This window comes from Eptesicus fuscus, chromosome 16 (genome assembly GCF_027574615.1).
Source record: "Eptesicus fuscus isolate TK198812 chromosome 16, DD_ASM_mEF_20220401, whole genome shotgun sequence".
NCBI lineage: Eukaryota > Metazoa > Chordata > Mammalia > Chiroptera > Vespertilionidae > Eptesicus > Eptesicus fuscus.
In genome coordinates this window covers 14,884,167-14,901,873 of record NC_072488.1, presented here as the reverse complement: position 1 = coordinate 14,901,873, position 17,707 = coordinate 14,884,167, and the positions used below count along the sequence as shown (strand labels likewise).

At 46.8% G+C, this 17,707-nt stretch overlaps 1 protein-coding gene across 1 annotated transcript in view; it reads left to right on the top strand.

The window, feature by feature from the left end:
• XDH (xanthine dehydrogenase) overlaps positions 1 to 16,340 on the top strand; it is a 59,429-nt gene extending 43,089 nt beyond the window's left edge. Inside the window, exons 25-36 of the mRNA XM_054728521.1 lie at positions 1,934 to 2,125; positions 2,306 to 2,451; positions 3,229 to 3,310; positions 3,889 to 3,984; positions 4,856 to 4,984; positions 5,790 to 5,864; positions 7,802 to 7,854; positions 10,070 to 10,184; positions 10,930 to 10,995; positions 12,338 to 12,526; positions 13,990 to 14,166; positions 15,703 to 16,340. Of these exons, the coding sequence (XP_054584496.1) occupies positions 1,934 to 2,125; positions 2,306 to 2,451; positions 3,229 to 3,310; positions 3,889 to 3,984; positions 4,856 to 4,984; positions 5,790 to 5,864; positions 7,802 to 7,854; positions 10,070 to 10,184; positions 10,930 to 10,995; positions 12,338 to 12,526; positions 13,990 to 14,166; positions 15,703 to 15,753 (1,371 nt within the window). The 3' untranslated portion in view covers positions 15,754 to 16,340. The remainder of the gene's footprint in view (positions 1 to 1,933; positions 2,126 to 2,305; positions 2,452 to 3,228; positions 3,311 to 3,888; positions 3,985 to 4,855; positions 4,985 to 5,789; positions 5,865 to 7,801; positions 7,855 to 10,069; positions 10,185 to 10,929; positions 10,996 to 12,337; positions 12,527 to 13,989; positions 14,167 to 15,702) is intronic.
• The last annotated feature ends 1,367 nt before the right edge of the window (positions 16,341 to 17,707 follow it).

The window sequence follows — 17,707 nt, the reverse complement described above, 5'->3', positions numbered from 1 at the left end:
CCCCAAAGATTTTACAAGCTTTTAGATTCAACCCAGCAAATATTTATCAAGTACCTAGGTGGCAACATGAAAAAGCATATAGCATTGTTTCTGCCCTCAGGAAGTTCCCGGCATGGCGAGGGAGGCAGATAATGATGGACAAGAGGAAATAAAAGTGCAAGTTGATAGCGTGCAAAGGAAAAGCAAAGAGGAAACTGAGACATACAGAAATTGTTTAGGATGGCTAGGACTGAAATAATTAGACACAAATAGTAATCTGTGGGAAAGAGAAACTATGCATGAGGAAGTAAGCTAAAACCCAAATGAAACACCTTGGCCGGTGTGGCTCAGTGGTTGAGCATCTACCTATGAACCAGGAGGTCATTGTTTGATTCCCGGTCATTGTGCATGCCTCGGTTACAGGCTTGATCCCCAGTGTGGGCATGCAGGAGGCAGCCAATCAGTGATTCTCTCTCATTACTGATCTCTCTCTCTTCCTTCATCTCTGAAATCAATAAAAAATATATTAAAAACTCAAACTAATAAAACCCACACCTAAATGAAACAAATAAAAGCTACCATTTACGGCTTCAGAGAGTTGAGTTATTATACCTTAAGGGAAGAACAGTATGCTATAAAAATGGACCAGTCAGAGAATAAAAATGACCTCTTGTGAATCATAACTGTGGAAGCAGAAGTTTTGAAAGAACATGGAGGAGCTCTGCCCCCCAAAGAGGAAATAACGTGGAAAAGTAGGAGAGAAAATACAACAAAATTTGAGGACCAGTCCAGAAGATCTATATAGTAGAATTTCAAAAGGGAAGAATGGAAAAAAGAGTGAAGGAAACTCTCAAGAAGTAATTCAAGCAGTTTCCCCCAACTCATGAGCATACATTTTTAAGTTGACTTAGTAATAAATGCACAGAGAACTAAGCAAATGGAAAAATAAAGACACAATTTATAAACTCTAAGGGGAAATGTTATCAAGCAAGAGAAGTAATGATAACATTAAAATATAGATAGAAATTTAACTATATGGGAAGGACTGGGAACAGAAAGTAGATATGCATTCAGGGAAAGGGCGTTTGGTGAAAATTAAGTCCTCAAAAGTCTACAACTGGAAAAGTTATGGGTGGCAATATAAGCACATGCTTAGACATATGACTGTTCATTAAATAGCTGATAAAGAATATCACAGAGAAGAAACATAGGATTACTTTTTTTAAATAACCTGATGGGAAGATGTCAATAAATAACTAATAAATATGGTTTTGCCAAGGTCCAAACAGACTGTACATACATTGGGCCTTTATCTTGAACTGGTTGGGGGCCAGGAGAATTCTCTTACTATATTTATTTATTTTTTTAAAATATATTTTATTGATTTTTTTTACAGAGAGGAAGGGAGAGGGATAGAGAGTTAGAAACATCCCTGTTAGAAACAGGGATGAGAGAAACATCGATCAGCTGCCTCCTGGATACTCCCTACTGGGTATGTGCCCACAACCAAGGTACATGCCCTTGACCAGAATTGAACCTGGGACCCTTGAGTCCGCACGCCGACGCTCTATCCACTGAGCCATACCAGTTAGGGCTCTCTTACTAAATTTAAATAGATGATACAATTGCATGGTTTGACATTTAAAAGATGCAAAGGACATATATGAGAAGTCCCCCAGCCACTTCATCTCTCACCACACACTTCCCTTCCTGAAGGCAACTGTAATCCATTCCTTTCAACCTATTTAAATGGGAGGATACTCTAGTTGTCCTCCTGCAACTTGCTTCCTTTTTCCTATCAACCTTACATTTTTGAGATTATGTATTTTGAAACATGCACACCCAGATTGCTCATTTTTATTTGTCTGTAACAATGCTGTCCAATAAAACTTTTTGCAATGCAAAAATAAAAAAATAAAAAAGTTCTCTCCCATGTTCGCTCCCTCTGCTTCAGATAATGGAACGAGCTCTATTCCATATGGACAACTCGTACAAAATCCCCAACATCCGGGGCACTGGGCGGCTGTGCAAGACCAACCTGTCCTCCAACACGGCCTTCCGAGGTTTCGGGGGGCCCCAGGGGATGCTCATTGCCGAGCACTGGATGAGTGAAGTCGCAGTGACCTGTGGGCTGCCTGCTGAGGAAGTAAGCTGGGAATTTGGTGGCACAGGTCATAGTGGGCTAGTCTACTTTCGGGGGACAGGGGCTTTGTGTTTTGGGTATTTCCTCTGGGGGCAGAGGACAGGCAGGGGCTGATGAGAGGGGCTGGAAGCTTAACTGTAGGATTTGCGCCAACAAGGCCTCAGTGTCTCTCTCCTTGGGAAGGTGCGGATGAAGAACATGTACAAAGAAGGGGACCTGACACACTTCAACCAGAAGCTTGAGGGGTTCACCTTGCCCAGGTGCTGGGATGAATGTCTAGCAAGCTCTCAGTATCACGCTCGGAGGAGTGAGGTTGACAAGTTCAACAGGTAAGTGCTGGGAGGGGAGGAGTTTTATATACTACAGCCTTTTTGCTGAACTCAGAATACAAAGCTAATAATTTAATGAATAACTTATGAGGTTGCTGTATTTGCCAAATCATTCATAGCCATCCCTTTAAGATTGTGAAATGATCTTAGCCCGGGGCAGGTGAGCTCAGCCTGCATTCAATGTCATAACCCCTCAGTGTGGTGTCTTTACTTGTTTGTCTGCCTCCTGGTCATACCACATTCTCTAGACACCAGCCCAGGACTGAGAATGCCACAGTTATGCGCCTGCCTCTAACACTAATCTATAAATGTCACCTTGGCAGTCACTCCCCCTCCTTGGGCCTCAGCTTCATCATATACGAAGTGGGGGTAATTATGCTGGCTCTGTCTTCTTCGCTAAATTATTGGGAAAACCAAATATAAAGCACAGAGGAGGTGCTATCATTATCATCAGTGAGCCACAGTCCCTCCCTGGGACGATCATAGTCCAAGGTCACCAGGACAGTCTGACTTAATCTGAATTCCACTCGGGGAAGAAGAAGAGTGGTGATACTTTCAAGTCAGATGCTTAGGGTGGGCTCTGCTCTGGCTGCTTGAAGGACCCAGAACCCAAATCCCTGCCTTTCTCATGCTGTCTACACGATGCAGATATCACAGTGACTATCTGGGCAGCTCTGAGGATGCCTGATGTCAATTTTAAGTTATTGCCAGAAAACTTGTTCTACCAGATGAAAATATGATAGAGAAGATTCTATGAGAATGTTCCTTTTTCTCCAGGGAGAATTGTTGGAAAAAGAGAGGGCTGTGCATAATTCCTACCAAGTTTGGAATATCCTTCACTCTTTCTTTTCTGAATCAGGTAATTGCTTTATATAATTCTGTCCATCTCCAGGAGACTGGGGCCCCATTTCCCCCTCTTTGCAAGGGAAAGCCAACTGCCCCTCATAACAGAGCTGACTAGAGGAGCTCTTTGCTGTGTAAATGAATTTGCATATTCTTATTTGTCCAGTATGCCAGGAGACAGCCTGAGACTCAGAGACCTGGGGTCAAATTCTAGTTCTTACCCTTCCTGATTGCAGGACCATGGACAGTTACTCAGCTTTCTGATCCTCTTTCTTCATTTACAGAGGGAGGACAAAGATATTTAAACTCCCTCCCTCTGAGGATGGGAGGCAGAGAGAGAGAGAGAGAGAGAGAGAGAGAGAGAGAGAGAGAGAGAGAGAGAGAGAGAGAGAGAAAAAAAAAAAAATTTTGCAAAGTGCTGAAGGGCTGCCTAGTTAAACCATGAGATTTATACTGTTTTAATTTTTGTCAGGGGTTTATATCCAAAATGTTGCTGCTGCTTCCTTTTTCCCTGGGCTGCAGTACTTTTGTATCAAGTCTTAAGCTGAACTAGAATTGACTACCTTTATGGCTGGCATTCTTCTCTCCCCTCAGGCAGGAGCCCTGATTCATGTGTACACAGATGGCTCCGTGCTGCTGACCCATGGGGGCACTGAGATGGGCCAGGGCCTCCACACCAAGATGGTCCAGGTGAGCGGCCTGAGGATTGTGGTGTCTGTTTAGGGGAGATGCTGAGAGAAATGGAGGAATGGGCTATCCAGGGAGCAGAATCAGGCCTAGACTCTGGCCCTGGCTCTGCTGCCCATTTAAATGTGACCTTGAGCAAGGGTTTCCTCATTTGTGCCAAGGGGTTGGCCATGTGCTGTCTGAGGTCACTTCTGTCACCAACACTCTAGGGTTCTGTGACTATGTGTTAGGTGGGTGTTGTGTGTATAAAGGTAGCTAGTTCCGCATAAGCGAGACGCCTCACAATGGAGTTGGATGGTGAAGCTGGATGAGAGTGGGCACATCTGCTTGGCTCCTGGGGACTGGCCAAATGGGATTTTTAAAAAATAAGGGTTAGCTTTAAATGGCACTTGACAAAAATTTTATTTTTCAATTGCACTTTACATTCAATGTTATTTTGTAATAGTTTCAGGTGTACAGCATAGTGGTTAGACAATCATATACTTTACAAAGTGTTCCCTCCGATTTTTCCAGTATCCACCTGGCACCATACATAGTTATGACAATATTATTGACCATATTCCCTATGCTGTAATTTACATCCCCAGGACTATATTGTAACTTCCAACTTGTTAAAAGGCACTTTAATCACGATGAGGTTTAAACATTTTTCTCCATCCAAACCATTCCATAAAGTGCTGCTTCAAGTTCAGGCAGACCTGGGAACATTCCAGCCTCAGCAGAATTATAGTTTACAGAATTGGTTCCTTGCCTGTACCTGTGAACCCGAATCCTGTCTTGGGGGAAAGGCAGCCAAGCCCCATGCTCTCCCCTTCCCTAAAGGAACATTCTCAAAGAATCTTCTCTATCCTATTTATGTTGTCTTTCTTCGCAGGTGGCCAGCAAAGCTCTGAAAATCCCCACCTCTAAGATTTACATCAGTGAGACAAGCACTAACACGGTACCCAACACCTCTCCCACGGCCGCCTCTGTCAGCACTGACATCAATGGACAGGCCGTCTATGTAAGGAGCCCCAGGAACCAGTAGAGCTGAGGGCCAGACCAGGACATTGGGCCCAGAGTCCCTGGGGTGGGAGCTGGAGTGGCCCTTGCAGGCTCTTGGCTGTGACCATGCCTTGGGCTCTCTTACTGAGGAGAACCCTGCTCCTCCAAATGCTGAGCTAAAAGAGAGAACCACCACCACTTCCATCAGAGTCAGGAAGGATGAGGGGAGGAGGGGGAGGAGAGTTGGGGAAATACAGGGGATTCTGGGAAGATATACTATTGGTGTGAGAACTGGCCAACTGACAATGGGCTGAAATTGAAATGGAGTTGGCCAGGTCAGACCTACCTGCTTCTTCTCCCAGGTGGAGGATATTATCAAACAAATGTGAGAAAGTACCTCTTTAGAGAGCCCTCAAGCATTTTACCTGTTGTCAGTGTGAGAACTGGCTCAGGAGTGCTCTCTAAGCACAGGCCAGTGGTGGTCCCTTGGGAAGGGTCTAGTGGTTTCCACCCTAGCCTCAGTGATGTCTTAGACCAGTGGTCGCCAACCTTTTGGACCTCACAGACCACCATGGACCACTGGTTGGTGACTGCTGCTCTAAAGGTTTCCTTAAACCAGCAGTCGCCAACCTTTCAGACCTCACGGACCACCAGTGGTGCATGGACCACCGGTTGGCGAATGCTGTCTTAGAGGGTGACAAGGCTGAGTGGCACCCTGGGCACAGCATCCCTGGGAGGTGGCTCTGTGGAGGCTCTCAGGCTTTCCCTGCACTGGGGCATGCACAGGGCTGATGGGTCTGGTGCGTGGTGCATGTGTTCTTTAGGAAGCTTGTCAGACGATCCTGAAGAGGCTGGAGCCCTTCAAGAGAAAGAATCCCAGCGGCTCCTGGGAAGACTGGGTAAGTCTGAACTTCTCCAAGTCGCTTTTGCAAATGAGAGTGAAATGAAGAGCAGGAATAGGAGGTGTTGATCTAGTCACACAGCAGGGAGAAGTTGAGGGAGTCTGCATGCTTTTACAGGACAAGTAGATGCTCACCCTTGCTGGGTCCCGTTTCTCAGTGGTGTTCATTGAGGGAAGTCACTGAGGAAAATGTTGGATCCAGGATTTTGACAGCTGTGTGGGAATTGGGGGTTTGGCTACCCTGAGCCTGAGAAGACAGGCTCAGTGAACACACCTCACTGAGAATTCTTCACTTGGCTTGGTCCCACACCTCATTTGTCCATAGGCTTGATCAGCTGGGTTTTCTTCAAACTCCTTCTCTCAGAGGTCTGCCCCTACCAGCCTCTCCCCTTACCCAGCTTTGGAGTCCGGGTCCACTGAGATTCCATCTGTGAAGGAGCGGGAGGAAGACATTGTACAAGGGTTATATCATTCCTGTGGTTTAGGGAGTCACACAACAAGCACTCCTAATAAGAGTGAACCCGGTTCTCTGATTTCTGGTTGGCAGGACTGCATTTGAGAAACCCTGGGAGGGAAGCTGCAGGAAGGCTCTCAGATAGGAGACTTCAGCTTCTCCAAGAGGCAGAACTATTAATGGTGGCCCTGCTTTACCACCCCCAGTGTCAGAATGGGAGATCTGGTCACAGCAGTAACATAATATGTGACTGCACAGATAGTACAATAGGTTCAAAAAATGAACTCTTTCTATCATCCCCAGTAGGAGGCGTTCAGGAGGCAGCTGATGGATGTTTTTCATCTTAGCCTCCCATAACCTCTTCTTCCCTTCCCACATTCATAACACCACACACATAAATACCTCATAGAGGTAGGTTGATTTGGGTAGTTTATGTTTTAGTGTAGATTTGGAAGGTGATGTTAATGTTTTCAACAACAGCCTTTACAATCTGTTGACTTAAGCTTTGTCCTCAACCATTAGCTGTATAGTCCAGTGTTCTTTATAAGCAGATAACCTCAAAAAAGGCAATGATCAAAAAGACATGACCAGGAATCATAGGCACCGAATCTCTTCAGTGTCTGTACTGTATGGAAAATAAACCATTAATACCACTACCACTATATATGCATATATTTGATTCCATATACATATGGTAAGGATCCTAAAGAAACTTTTCTAAACCTCTGTTTTCTCATCTATAAAATGAAGATAATAATAATACTGATTTTATAGGGTTGTACTGAATATTAAGTCAGATGATGTGTGCAAATTATTCAATAGCATCTGGTACATAGTAAAGAGCTTGATTATTGACAATAATCATGATGCAAACTATATCAACAATAAATTAAATCTTAGTGCTGTGCCAGTGCTAGGGATAACCTAGAAAATGTATGTAGTTAAGGAGATAGGGTGGGTGGATAGATAGATGGATAGCTTTATTAATAGGAAAGTACCCATAAGAACATAGGTATCAAATAAACAATGTAGAGAGTTGCTGATGTAAAGACCGAGGCAAGGCAATCGGAGGAGTGGCAATGGCATGTGTGCTACACCAGAGAAGACTAGAGTCCTTAACATCAGGTATTTGCTCTGTAGGCAATAGGGAATCGTCGAAAGCTCTAGAGTAGGAGAGTGACATGGGCAGTGCAGTATGGTAAGATGATCACTCGGCTGGGCTGGGTTACACAGCAGTTGGGGAGGCAACTTGAGGCGGGAAGACCAGTTAGGAGACCATTGTAGTGCTCCAGGCTTTGATGTCAAAGACCTGATGCAGGAGGTGGCGGTGAGGGTGTGAGGTGAGGTGTGGAAGTGAGAGTCACCAGTCAAGGGTTGATCAACTTCCAGATGAGGAGGATGAGCATACAAAAGCTTAGTGCTGGGTCACGATTACTGGACACCATGCTCACTCCTTCCTGATGGCCATTTCTTCTCCTCAGGTCACGGCTGCCTACCAGGATGCAGTGAGCTTGTCTGCTACTGGGTTTTACAAGTATGTATGGTGGTGATCTCACCCATCTCACAATGTGCTGTCATTCTGGCCTCTCAGGTCCTTCCTAATCCTGAATTCTATCAGCCTGTGGTTAGGAGAGAACAGTTCTACCAAAACTCTGATCTCTTCAGTGTACTTCCACTCATTTCAACGTAAAGATGCTCTAAAATACGTGGGGTTACCAAGCTATGTGCCCAGGAGGCAAAAGCATGAGCTGCCATATCAGAGTTCTGGTCTTAGTGGACTATTGCCCTTGGGGAAATCAGTGATTCCCTCTGAACCTGTAACCTCATTTATGACAGAATGGGACAGTTACCAACCACTCCTCCATCAGCACTCCCCTGTGACAACCAGGGGCGTCCTATGTTCTGAGTTACCTACTCATGCTACTTTGTACTATGCATTGGGTTTCTTTTCTTTTTTTTCTTTTCTTTTCTTTTCTTTTCTTTTCTTTTCTTTTCTTTTCTTTTCTTTTCTTTTCCTCTCTTTCCTTTAACTTTCTTTTCCCTTCCTTCCTTCCTTCCTTCCTTCCTTCCTTCCTTCCTTCCTTCCTTCCTTTTATCATGTATCGGATTTCTTTATGAAGACTTTCCTTCAAAAGAATGAGAGGAAGCCTGGCCAGTGTGGTTCAGTGGTTGAGCATCAACCCATGAACCAAGAAGTCACCAGTTTGATTCCTGATCAGGATACATGCCCAGGTTGTGGGCTAAATACACAGTAGGGGGCATGCAGAAGGCAGAAAATTGATGTTTCTCATCAATGTTTCCATCTCTCTATTTTTCTTCCTCCCTCTCTCTCTAAAAAATCAATAAAAACATAAAAAAAGAGAATGAGAGGAAGATTTAGAGTACATGGTCTTGTTACAAGATGTAGAATTCAACATAACTTAAAGTGAGATTTAGAAAAGAGCATGTATCTTCTGTAACTTTAAAATTCAGTAGCTGCATGAAGAATTAGAGACCCATCCCATCTGATTTGGAAGCTGTAAAAAGACAGGATCATATCGACTGTCAGCCACAAGGTTTTAGCTTTCTCTGGGAAGTTTAACCAGGACGTTTTCTTTCATTGATCAATGGATTTGGCAAACAGTTCAGTGTTTACTTCAAAAGGTCTTTTTTGTATATATGTATTTTTATTTTGTAGGCAAAGTAATGTTTTGTCAGTGCTCCCTGGGTTATATAACATTTGGCGTACACAAACATAAGCTAGTGGAGGTTTTCTCACAAATTCACATTCCATTCTTCGAGTTGACAAACGGGTTCTATACAGAAACACCCAGATGAAGGTGGGGAAGCCAGAGGTCAAAGAAACTGGTGGTTTCCCCTGGGAGAAGCCTTCTCCCTCAGCCCTGCATTGGCGTTCTTCTCATGCAGATTCTGATCATGTTAGCTCACATGATTTCTGTGTGATGTACAGAATACCATAGGTACTACTATAAACTCTGGTGTGAGTATATATGCGCGCACACACACACCAGAGTTTATAGTAGTACCTATGGTATTCTGTACATCACACAGAAATCACGTTGAGCTAACGTGATCAGAATCTGCATGAGAAGTCCCACATGTATATGGGACTCATGCAAAATTAGAATTATATAAGATAGGGTTGAAGAAGAAAAAAATGTAAGAGGCCATCTGCTTTTATTAATAACACTTTCCTCAAATCATTTGCTGAAATTTAGAAGGGACCAATAGATGAAGAGTAATGCAGGCAAGAGGCTGCTTAAAGGTGCACCCAGGCTGGCCTGAGATACTGATCTTATTAACTTCCACCTTGAGGAAGAAGGGCAGGTGAGCCTGTGGGAACAGCCCAGGAGTCAGCGCAGGAGCCTTCGGTTCTGAGATCTTGAATTCTAGCTCATAGATCCTCTGGAGTGTGACTTTCACGTCCTCGTGAGCTGGGAGAACTCTGTCAGTTTCCACCACATAGAGGCCAGCACGCTGACTCTAAACACCGCTCAACTGTACGGAATGATTCACCCGAGGGCCATTGGCAAAACAGATCAGTGCTCTGAAATTCCTGGGTTTCATTCACAGGTTAAAATGTCCAAAGCACATGGGCTACTGGGAAGAACAGCTGAATGAAAAAAAATAAAGCCTTTGGGTCTTAAGATTTTGTGGGACAAGCCATTTGTGTGTGTATGGGGAGCGGGGGACGGGGGGAGGCATATTCATTTTAATACACATGCAATATCTTCTCTTTTCTCCCCCAGAACACCCAATCTTGGCTACAGCTTTGAGACCAACTCAGGGAACCCCTTCCACTACTTCACCTACGGGGTGGCTTGCTCAGAAGTGGAAATTGACTGCTTAACAGGGGACCATAAGGTAAGATGTTTGCAAAACTTCAGTACTAAGGGGGGAAAAAGAAGAGAAACAACTCAATTATAATACCAAAGACAAAATCTGTGGTTGGGAAAATAATGCCTTATATCACGGCTTGGGAAACTTTCTTTAAAGGACCAGAGAGTAAAAACTTTAGGTTTTCGGGGCCACAGAGCCACTGCCTGAACTCTATCTTTGCAGCACAAAACAGCCAAGACCTGTGGAAACAAGCGAGCGTGGCTGTGGGCCCCTAAAGCGTTATGATGCACACTGAGTGTGGATTTCACACAGTGTTCACATCACCACATACTCTTCTTATTTCTGTCTGCTAGTTAAGGATGTAAAACCATTAGTAGCTCACAGGCTGTACAAAGACAGGGGACCAGCTGGACTCAGCCCATGGAATGTTGTGTGTTGACTCCTTCCTTACATGAACTACCCAGACTTAGGTTCAAAGCCCCAGGAACCGGCAAACCTGTCCCTCCCACTCCCACGTGGGTGTGTGTACAGTTATTTTGGATTACTGAGACTCTGGTCACTCCCACTCCTTCCCCTGCTCCTAAGAACTCAGACTTCAGCAGTGACGGTGGCAGTGGAGACTGGGGACTGCCTGAGGGTGCCCAGAGCCCTCTGCTTGTGGAAGTACCATCTGGGTTGGCACTTCATAGTCTAAGGGTCACCGAGACCCACCTGTCATTCCACACATCCCCTTCTTCTCAAGCTGCTTTTACTTCCCTGTCCACCGTAGAACCTTCGCACAGACATCGTCATGGATGTTGGCTGCAGTCTGAACCCTGCCATCGACATTGGGCAGGTAAGGCTCACAGGGAACCTGGGTGGTGATGGACTCGGCTACTGAGGAGCCCCATCCCCTTCCCAGAGCCACCAGCCATAGCATCTTGTCCAATGTCATTTTTACGTGGGTCTGAACATGTTACCAAGAGTGTCTTCTGCAGAGTGATGCTTAGATGGGTGAGAGCCCACGCACCTTTTGAGGCAGAAGGTAGATTAGTGGATGGATCTAGAGGGGGCTCTCTCTCCTCAGAGAACAAGATGAATGGGGAAAACACTGGGTATGCACATGCATGCACACACACATGCCCGCACACTCATGCACACACAGTCGCACACACATGCATAGATGGAGCTGGAGTTTGGGATCGATGTGCAGGCAGTGAGGTCTGAGGTTAGCGAGCTTTCCCCTCCTCCTTTCTCTTCTACCCAGGACAGCAATGTGTTGAAGCCTGGGTTCGAGCAAGAGAGGTAAAGGAATGGCCAAGGAAAAGCACTTTTGGAAAACATGAGAGTATTGGATAGAGCAGGTGGAACAGGAGGAGACTGAGGGAGGAATCAGGACCGGAAATACTGAGCACCTGGTAGAAAATGTGAATGAATATCTCTCTAGAATGGACAATTATGGACTATATAGAAACCTCATCACTAGTCAATCATTTCATTCATTCATTGAACAACTATGGGGGGAGCCCCTGCTCTGCGCAGGCGCTGAGCTGGCACCGCAGACACAAAGATGGTTAGCACCTGGTCTCCCCTAAACACTCTTGTTTGGCTACATGGCACCACCTACCCGATTGTGAGAGTGAGGCTCTGTGGGCCAGTAGAGCGAGGCAGGTGCCCCTAACAGACCTGTAAGCTAGAGCAGCGGCACTCCTTTTCCCAGAGGGCAGGCAGGGCTGGGAGTTCAAAAAGCCTGCAATCTACTATCAAAAATCTCCTCCTCTCTCCTGGGGCTGCTCAGAAGTGCAGGTCCCACTTAGCACACAGAGGAGCATGGGCTCCGAGGGACACTCAGCACCCATTAGCCTGTGAGCTGTTGCCTCGGTGCAGAGCGACCATTTCCCCAGTGGCGACAAGGAGGGGCATCTGCACTGCCCTGTGGCAAGTTTTAATGGGAGATTGTGCTACCACTGCATGGGCCTCCGGAATCGCCGCTGAGTTCTAAAACTGAGCTTCAGTGCCCATGCCTGGCGGAGGCCTGGAGAGGTTGTCTCGGGTGGTTGGGTGCCAGGTAAGCAGTGCAGGGCTTGCCAGCTTCATTCCAGGCCCCACTCCGGGTGGCCTGGTGCCCGTGGTGGAAGCAGGACCTGTGTCTGGGGAGTGGGGAGGCAGTGTGTCCACGGTGTCCGTCTGCCCTGCAGGTGGAAGGCGCATTTGTCCAGGGTCTGGGCCTCTTCACACTGGAGGAGCTGCACTACTCCCCCGAGGGGAACCTGCTCACCCGCGGCCCCAGCACCTACAAGATCCCGGCGTTTGGCAGTATCCCCACGGAGTTCAGGGTGTCCCTGCTCCGTGACTCTCCCAACAAGAAGGCCATCTACGCATCCAAGGTAATGGCGCCCTGGGCCTGGGCTGCCTTCCTGTCTGCACTGTGGGAGGCCCCGGGTGGTGACAGGCCGCCCCCCATCTCCCCGACCATGTGGGTCTGCAGGGGGCTCATCTGAGAAGAGGGCTTGATATTGACTTTGGCAATGGTGGTGGAGGGGCGGGCAGTCCTGCCTGAGAACCAGGGAACTGGATTGACCATGACAGCTCCTCTCTGTGGTAGAAGCCAGCCACTTTGGGTACAGCGAGGAGTTCCTTAACCCAATCCTATAGGCCAAACCCTGACCTACTTTCTCATCTCAGGTGTCCATCCTTGAGGTTTGGTCCTAGACACGATCTCACAGATACAGTACCCCTGTCTCCTATGAGAACCAGCACATTCACTGTAGACGGGGCAGTCCCTCTGTGCATCCCATCACCTCCTTCAGGGGCTGCCCCCTGACCTTAAGACTGGATCAGCATGCCTGAAGGATGATAACCATCCTCTGTTTCTTCCCTGTCCCCAATATGTATGGAAAAATGGTTGAAAATCAATCAAGCTGATTGATCTAGTCCTAGGTCTAAGGAAGACAGTTGATCATTTGAAAGCAATGAAACCCACCCATTTGCTCATCTCATGGGTTATGTCACCATGGGAGCATCTGGGACACTTTGCAACCCCTGCCACTGGCTCATGATAAAAATGCAGTTCTGGCCCAGCTGGTGTGGCTCAGTGGATGAGCATTGACCTATGAACCAGGAGGTCACAGTTCGATTCCTGGTCAGGGCACATGCCCAGGTTATGGGCTTAATCCCCAGTGTGGGGTGTGCAGGAGGCAGATGATCAATGAGTCTCATCATTCATATTTCTATTTCTCTCTCCCTGTCCCTTCCTCTCTGAAATCAATTAAAAAATATTTTTAAAAAGCAGTTCTCGGTGGCCCACCCCTAGAAATTTTGATTCTGTAGATCTGGGCTCGGGCCCTGAAACATGCATTTTTAACAAGTGTCCCTAGTGATTCTGATACACAATCTCTGATCTGCGCTTTGGGGGACAAAAGCACCTCTGCTAGAAAGTGTTTTAATTCATGTTTGTCATGGTGCCTATATTCCTGTAGATGGTGTGCGTATAATTACGATGCCGGTACGTGGTAAGGTCGGAGTTGCAGGTAGATTATTTCCCTAGGCTCATCACTGTGAGGAAAGGGTTAAAATTCATGCCAGGTTTTGTTTGTTTGTAAACTGTAACTATTGAATATTACATTTCATGGTACATTATATTTGCATGGTGTCATCAAGCAATCACACAGTCAGAATTCAAAGAAATATGCCTACCAGGTGGAGTCATTTACTAGAGTGAGTGCTCTGAGCCCCTGATGGATTGAGGCCTGTCAGTGCTGGCGGCTGGCGTTCCAGCACCACTGTCCCTCCTGCTGTGGAGGCTGGGGCTTCTCGGCCTGAGTTCCTGTCCCCCACGCTGTCCCCCCAGGCTGTCGGGGAGCCGCCTCTCTTCCTGGCCGCCTCCATCTTCTTTGCCATCAAGGATGCCATCCGTGCAGCCCGAGCTCAGCATGCAGACAATAATACGAAGGAGCTCTTCCGGCTAGACAGCCCTGCCACCCCGGAGAAGATCCGCAATGCCTGCGTGGACAAGTTCACCACCCTGGTATGATGGCTCTGGAGCACCCACTCAGTCTGGGGGAGGCCAGGGCACAGGCCCGTGAACTGCAGGGGCGAGTTCTGCAGGGGACAGAGGTATTAGGCTCTCTTTCAACCACACAACCACACACTGGCCAAGGCCACCCTCCACTCTCAGGTTGAGGCAGTTCTTACAGGAAAAGAACAATAACTCCCCTTAAAGCTGCAGCTTGTAGCTGGGCCTCCTTAGAGGAAGGAGGGCAGTCTATACAGGATTTCATTATTTTCCATGAAGGTGAGGGTGATGGATAAAGCTCCAGAAGAGCCTAATTGTTAGTGTCCACCACTAGCATGTGTTTTGAAACCCTTCTTTGTTAGAAACACTGTGTGAGGTACAAAGGAGATGGAGAGAAAGAGGAGAACAAGTTAAATAATCAGATGACCACAGTTGTTCTGTGATTACCATGTGCCACGCAGATCCTGGGGACACACGGGTGCCCTTGAAGACTTTTCAGCCTTTCAAGAAGCCACGTCATCTCATTATGTGGGTTACCAGCTTGGAGATGTTTGTAGCAGAATAGAACAGGAATTTCATGGACGTTGGGATCTTTTGGGGACGGCCCTATGTGGCACTCATAGTGGACAATGCCTGGCAACAGGAGGCCAGGCTAGGACAGTGTCTTCTACTGTTAGACCCTCCGAAGCAACCTGGGCTCTGAGTTTGCAATGGCAGCCTCTGTTGAGGTAGCAGAACCAGGTTCTTCCCAATCCCCAAGTTGTATTCCTGGATTATTTGGTGGGAAATTTGATAGGCCCTTTGGGTTGAGAGGTGAAGTAGGTACTTATGGACCCAAAGTGTCCCAGGGATGGGGAGGGGACAGGAGAGCCCCTCGGGCAGGCACATCTGACATCCCAGACCTCAGCACTGAGAAGAAGGAAGGCCGATGCGGCTCTAGTCTGGTCATGCTTCAGGTCTGCCAACAGTGTTAGTTATGGGGCAGGAGCTACCAGGCAGGGAGGATGCCCACAGCTGTGCAGCAACTTTCCCACAGCCCAGTGCCTTCCACCATGGCCCCAGTGCTGACAGGTCCCCAAACCCCATTCCCTAAGAGGGGAAGTGCTGCATGGCTCCCTATAAACTGCACAGGTTGCAAAGTTAGCTCCTTGCAAGCAATCTGATGCACAACTCAGTGACTTAATGAGCCCCTTTGCTATGTTACAACACACCAGTGATTTAAAGTCCCTGCAGGGGACTTGACCAAGCAGCTGGTTCTATGCTTTTGAAAAACTGTGTCCTAGAAGGACTACTTCTGGATTTGGTCATCCTGTACCTCCAGAGCCTCCTAGAGTGCCTGCCACATGAAAAGTGCTCAGTAGAAAGAAGGGAATGACTAGGAAATTAAGGGGTCCTCCCAGGGGGCATCTCCAACAGCTTGGATTGCACAGTGGTGTTTGGGCTTAGAATGGTGGCTGGCAGTGGTGGGAGGTGGCATGTACAGAGGGTGGGAGGGGGCATGCGCTATGGGAAGACCCTGGCAGTGAGTTCTCTGTCGTTCCTTTCCAGTGTGTCACTGATGTACCAGGAAACTGTAAACCCTGGTCTCAGAGGGTCTGAAGAGAAAGCCCTCAGGGGACTCTTCTCGCATGAAGCATGGAACATGCCCTGAAGAACACGAATCTATGAAAGCCGCAGGATGACAAGGAACCTGCAGGTGTTTGGAAGAACACTAAATGCATTGGAAAATTCTGATAAAAAATGTGATTTGTAAACATAATGATAAGCAAATTCAGACCTATTAGGCCCAAGGCCCAAGTGGCTAATAGGTAATGAAGGGTCTCTTCAGGTCTGTCTTAATCATGTATGTGATTAAATAGATTCAGGAAGTGTTTGTGCTATGTCCCAACTCACTAGACAGACGGTATAACCTCACGGGCTGACAGTGTCTGTCCTTCTGGAATCCCACAAACCTCCAGAAGCTTGAACGTAAGCTACTTTAAATCCACGTGCCTTCCTCAGGCAGCCTTTCCTTCGAACCAGTGAACATCATATTATCACCTCAGATCCACACACAAAAAATCTTAATGGGACAATGGGATGAGATTCAAGCCTCTAACCACCTTTGGGTCATTGGGGAGAATAAAGAATGAAACAAATTCAAGGTTAATTGGGTCTAATTTTGTTAAGTTGCATAAAGTAAGATTATTCCATAACACCCAAACCTACAAACCCAGTTATTGAGTGCCTACTATGTGGTGGGTTTCTTCTCTTTCCCTTTGTGTATTTAAAAAAAAATCAGTTTTAAAAATCTTCCCTTGAAGCCAGAGTACTTTCCAGCTAGAAATGATACCAGAAATCAAGATCAGCCAGAAGAAAAGCAGTCAAGGAGCTGGGGTTCTCATCCCAGCTGTGTCTCTGTCAGTGTGACCTTGGAATGTCACTTCCATTTTCTGTACTTCATTTTACAGCAATGAAAGGATTGGACTGGAATAATCTCTAAGGTCTTCTCCAGCTCTAAAAGTCTATAAATATGTGACCTGAAAACTCCTCTTACATAAGGGACCTGCAGGTGCCAACGACTTGGCTCCCTTTCTATGGGTGTAATGAACTCTGCTAAGACCCTACCTAAGGCTGGTAAAGAGAACAAGAGAAAGGCAGCCATCCCTGTGGTTTCTCTAGCTGGTGATTTCATCACTCCGTGGCTCTAGGTGGACGATGTGACATTGTCTTGTGCCTTCATTGTATAAAATGCCCACCTTCTGCCAGACAGCGTTCAAGTTTCTGGCCATGGAAGGACAGTGGAAACCACACAGTTGAGGCTGGAGCTTGATGTCACTAATAAACGAAACTGTTAGCTGACTGGCATATGGGAAATGCTTAGTAATCACCATAACCGCACCAACGGCTAGTGTCTGCCATATCTTAACCAGCCTTCGTTTCTGGAGAATGCTCTCACACTGACACACACACACACACACACACACACACACACACACACACACACACAATTTTCCTACAAAGTTCCCTTCCTCAGAGTATTTTAGACAGTGTGATTCAAACTCGAGAACTTTAGAAATTGAACCAGAATTTGTTTCAAATGATTTCTCGGAATGTTCTAGGGCATTCCCCAGGCTGAGATGTGTCAGCTGCTATTAGCGGGGCGGGAAGGGCTGCACAATGACTGTGAATTCCCTTCAGAGCTTAGGAACAGAGGCGAGGCAGAGGGGACAGGAAAACCAAACGAGCAAGTGTTTTGTGACTCGAGGTGCTGTCTTCCTGAGACACCTGGCCTTGCCCTGCTGTGTTGGTCAGAAAACTGCCTCAAGTCTGTCTACAAAGTGAGGATCCTTGGTCACAGCCAACAGTGCTTGCAGTATCGCACAGGGACCAGCAGAGGGCGATGGAGGACAGGAGATGAGAATGTAGTGTGCAGGCCCCACAGCATTGCATGTAAGGTTAGTTACTAGGGAACTGACTTTGGCTCTCACAATAGGCCAAATGCCTTCAAAAGTCTCTCTAAGAGCCGGATTTGAAGCTGACTTAGGGTTTCACATGGACAAAAATCTCCTCA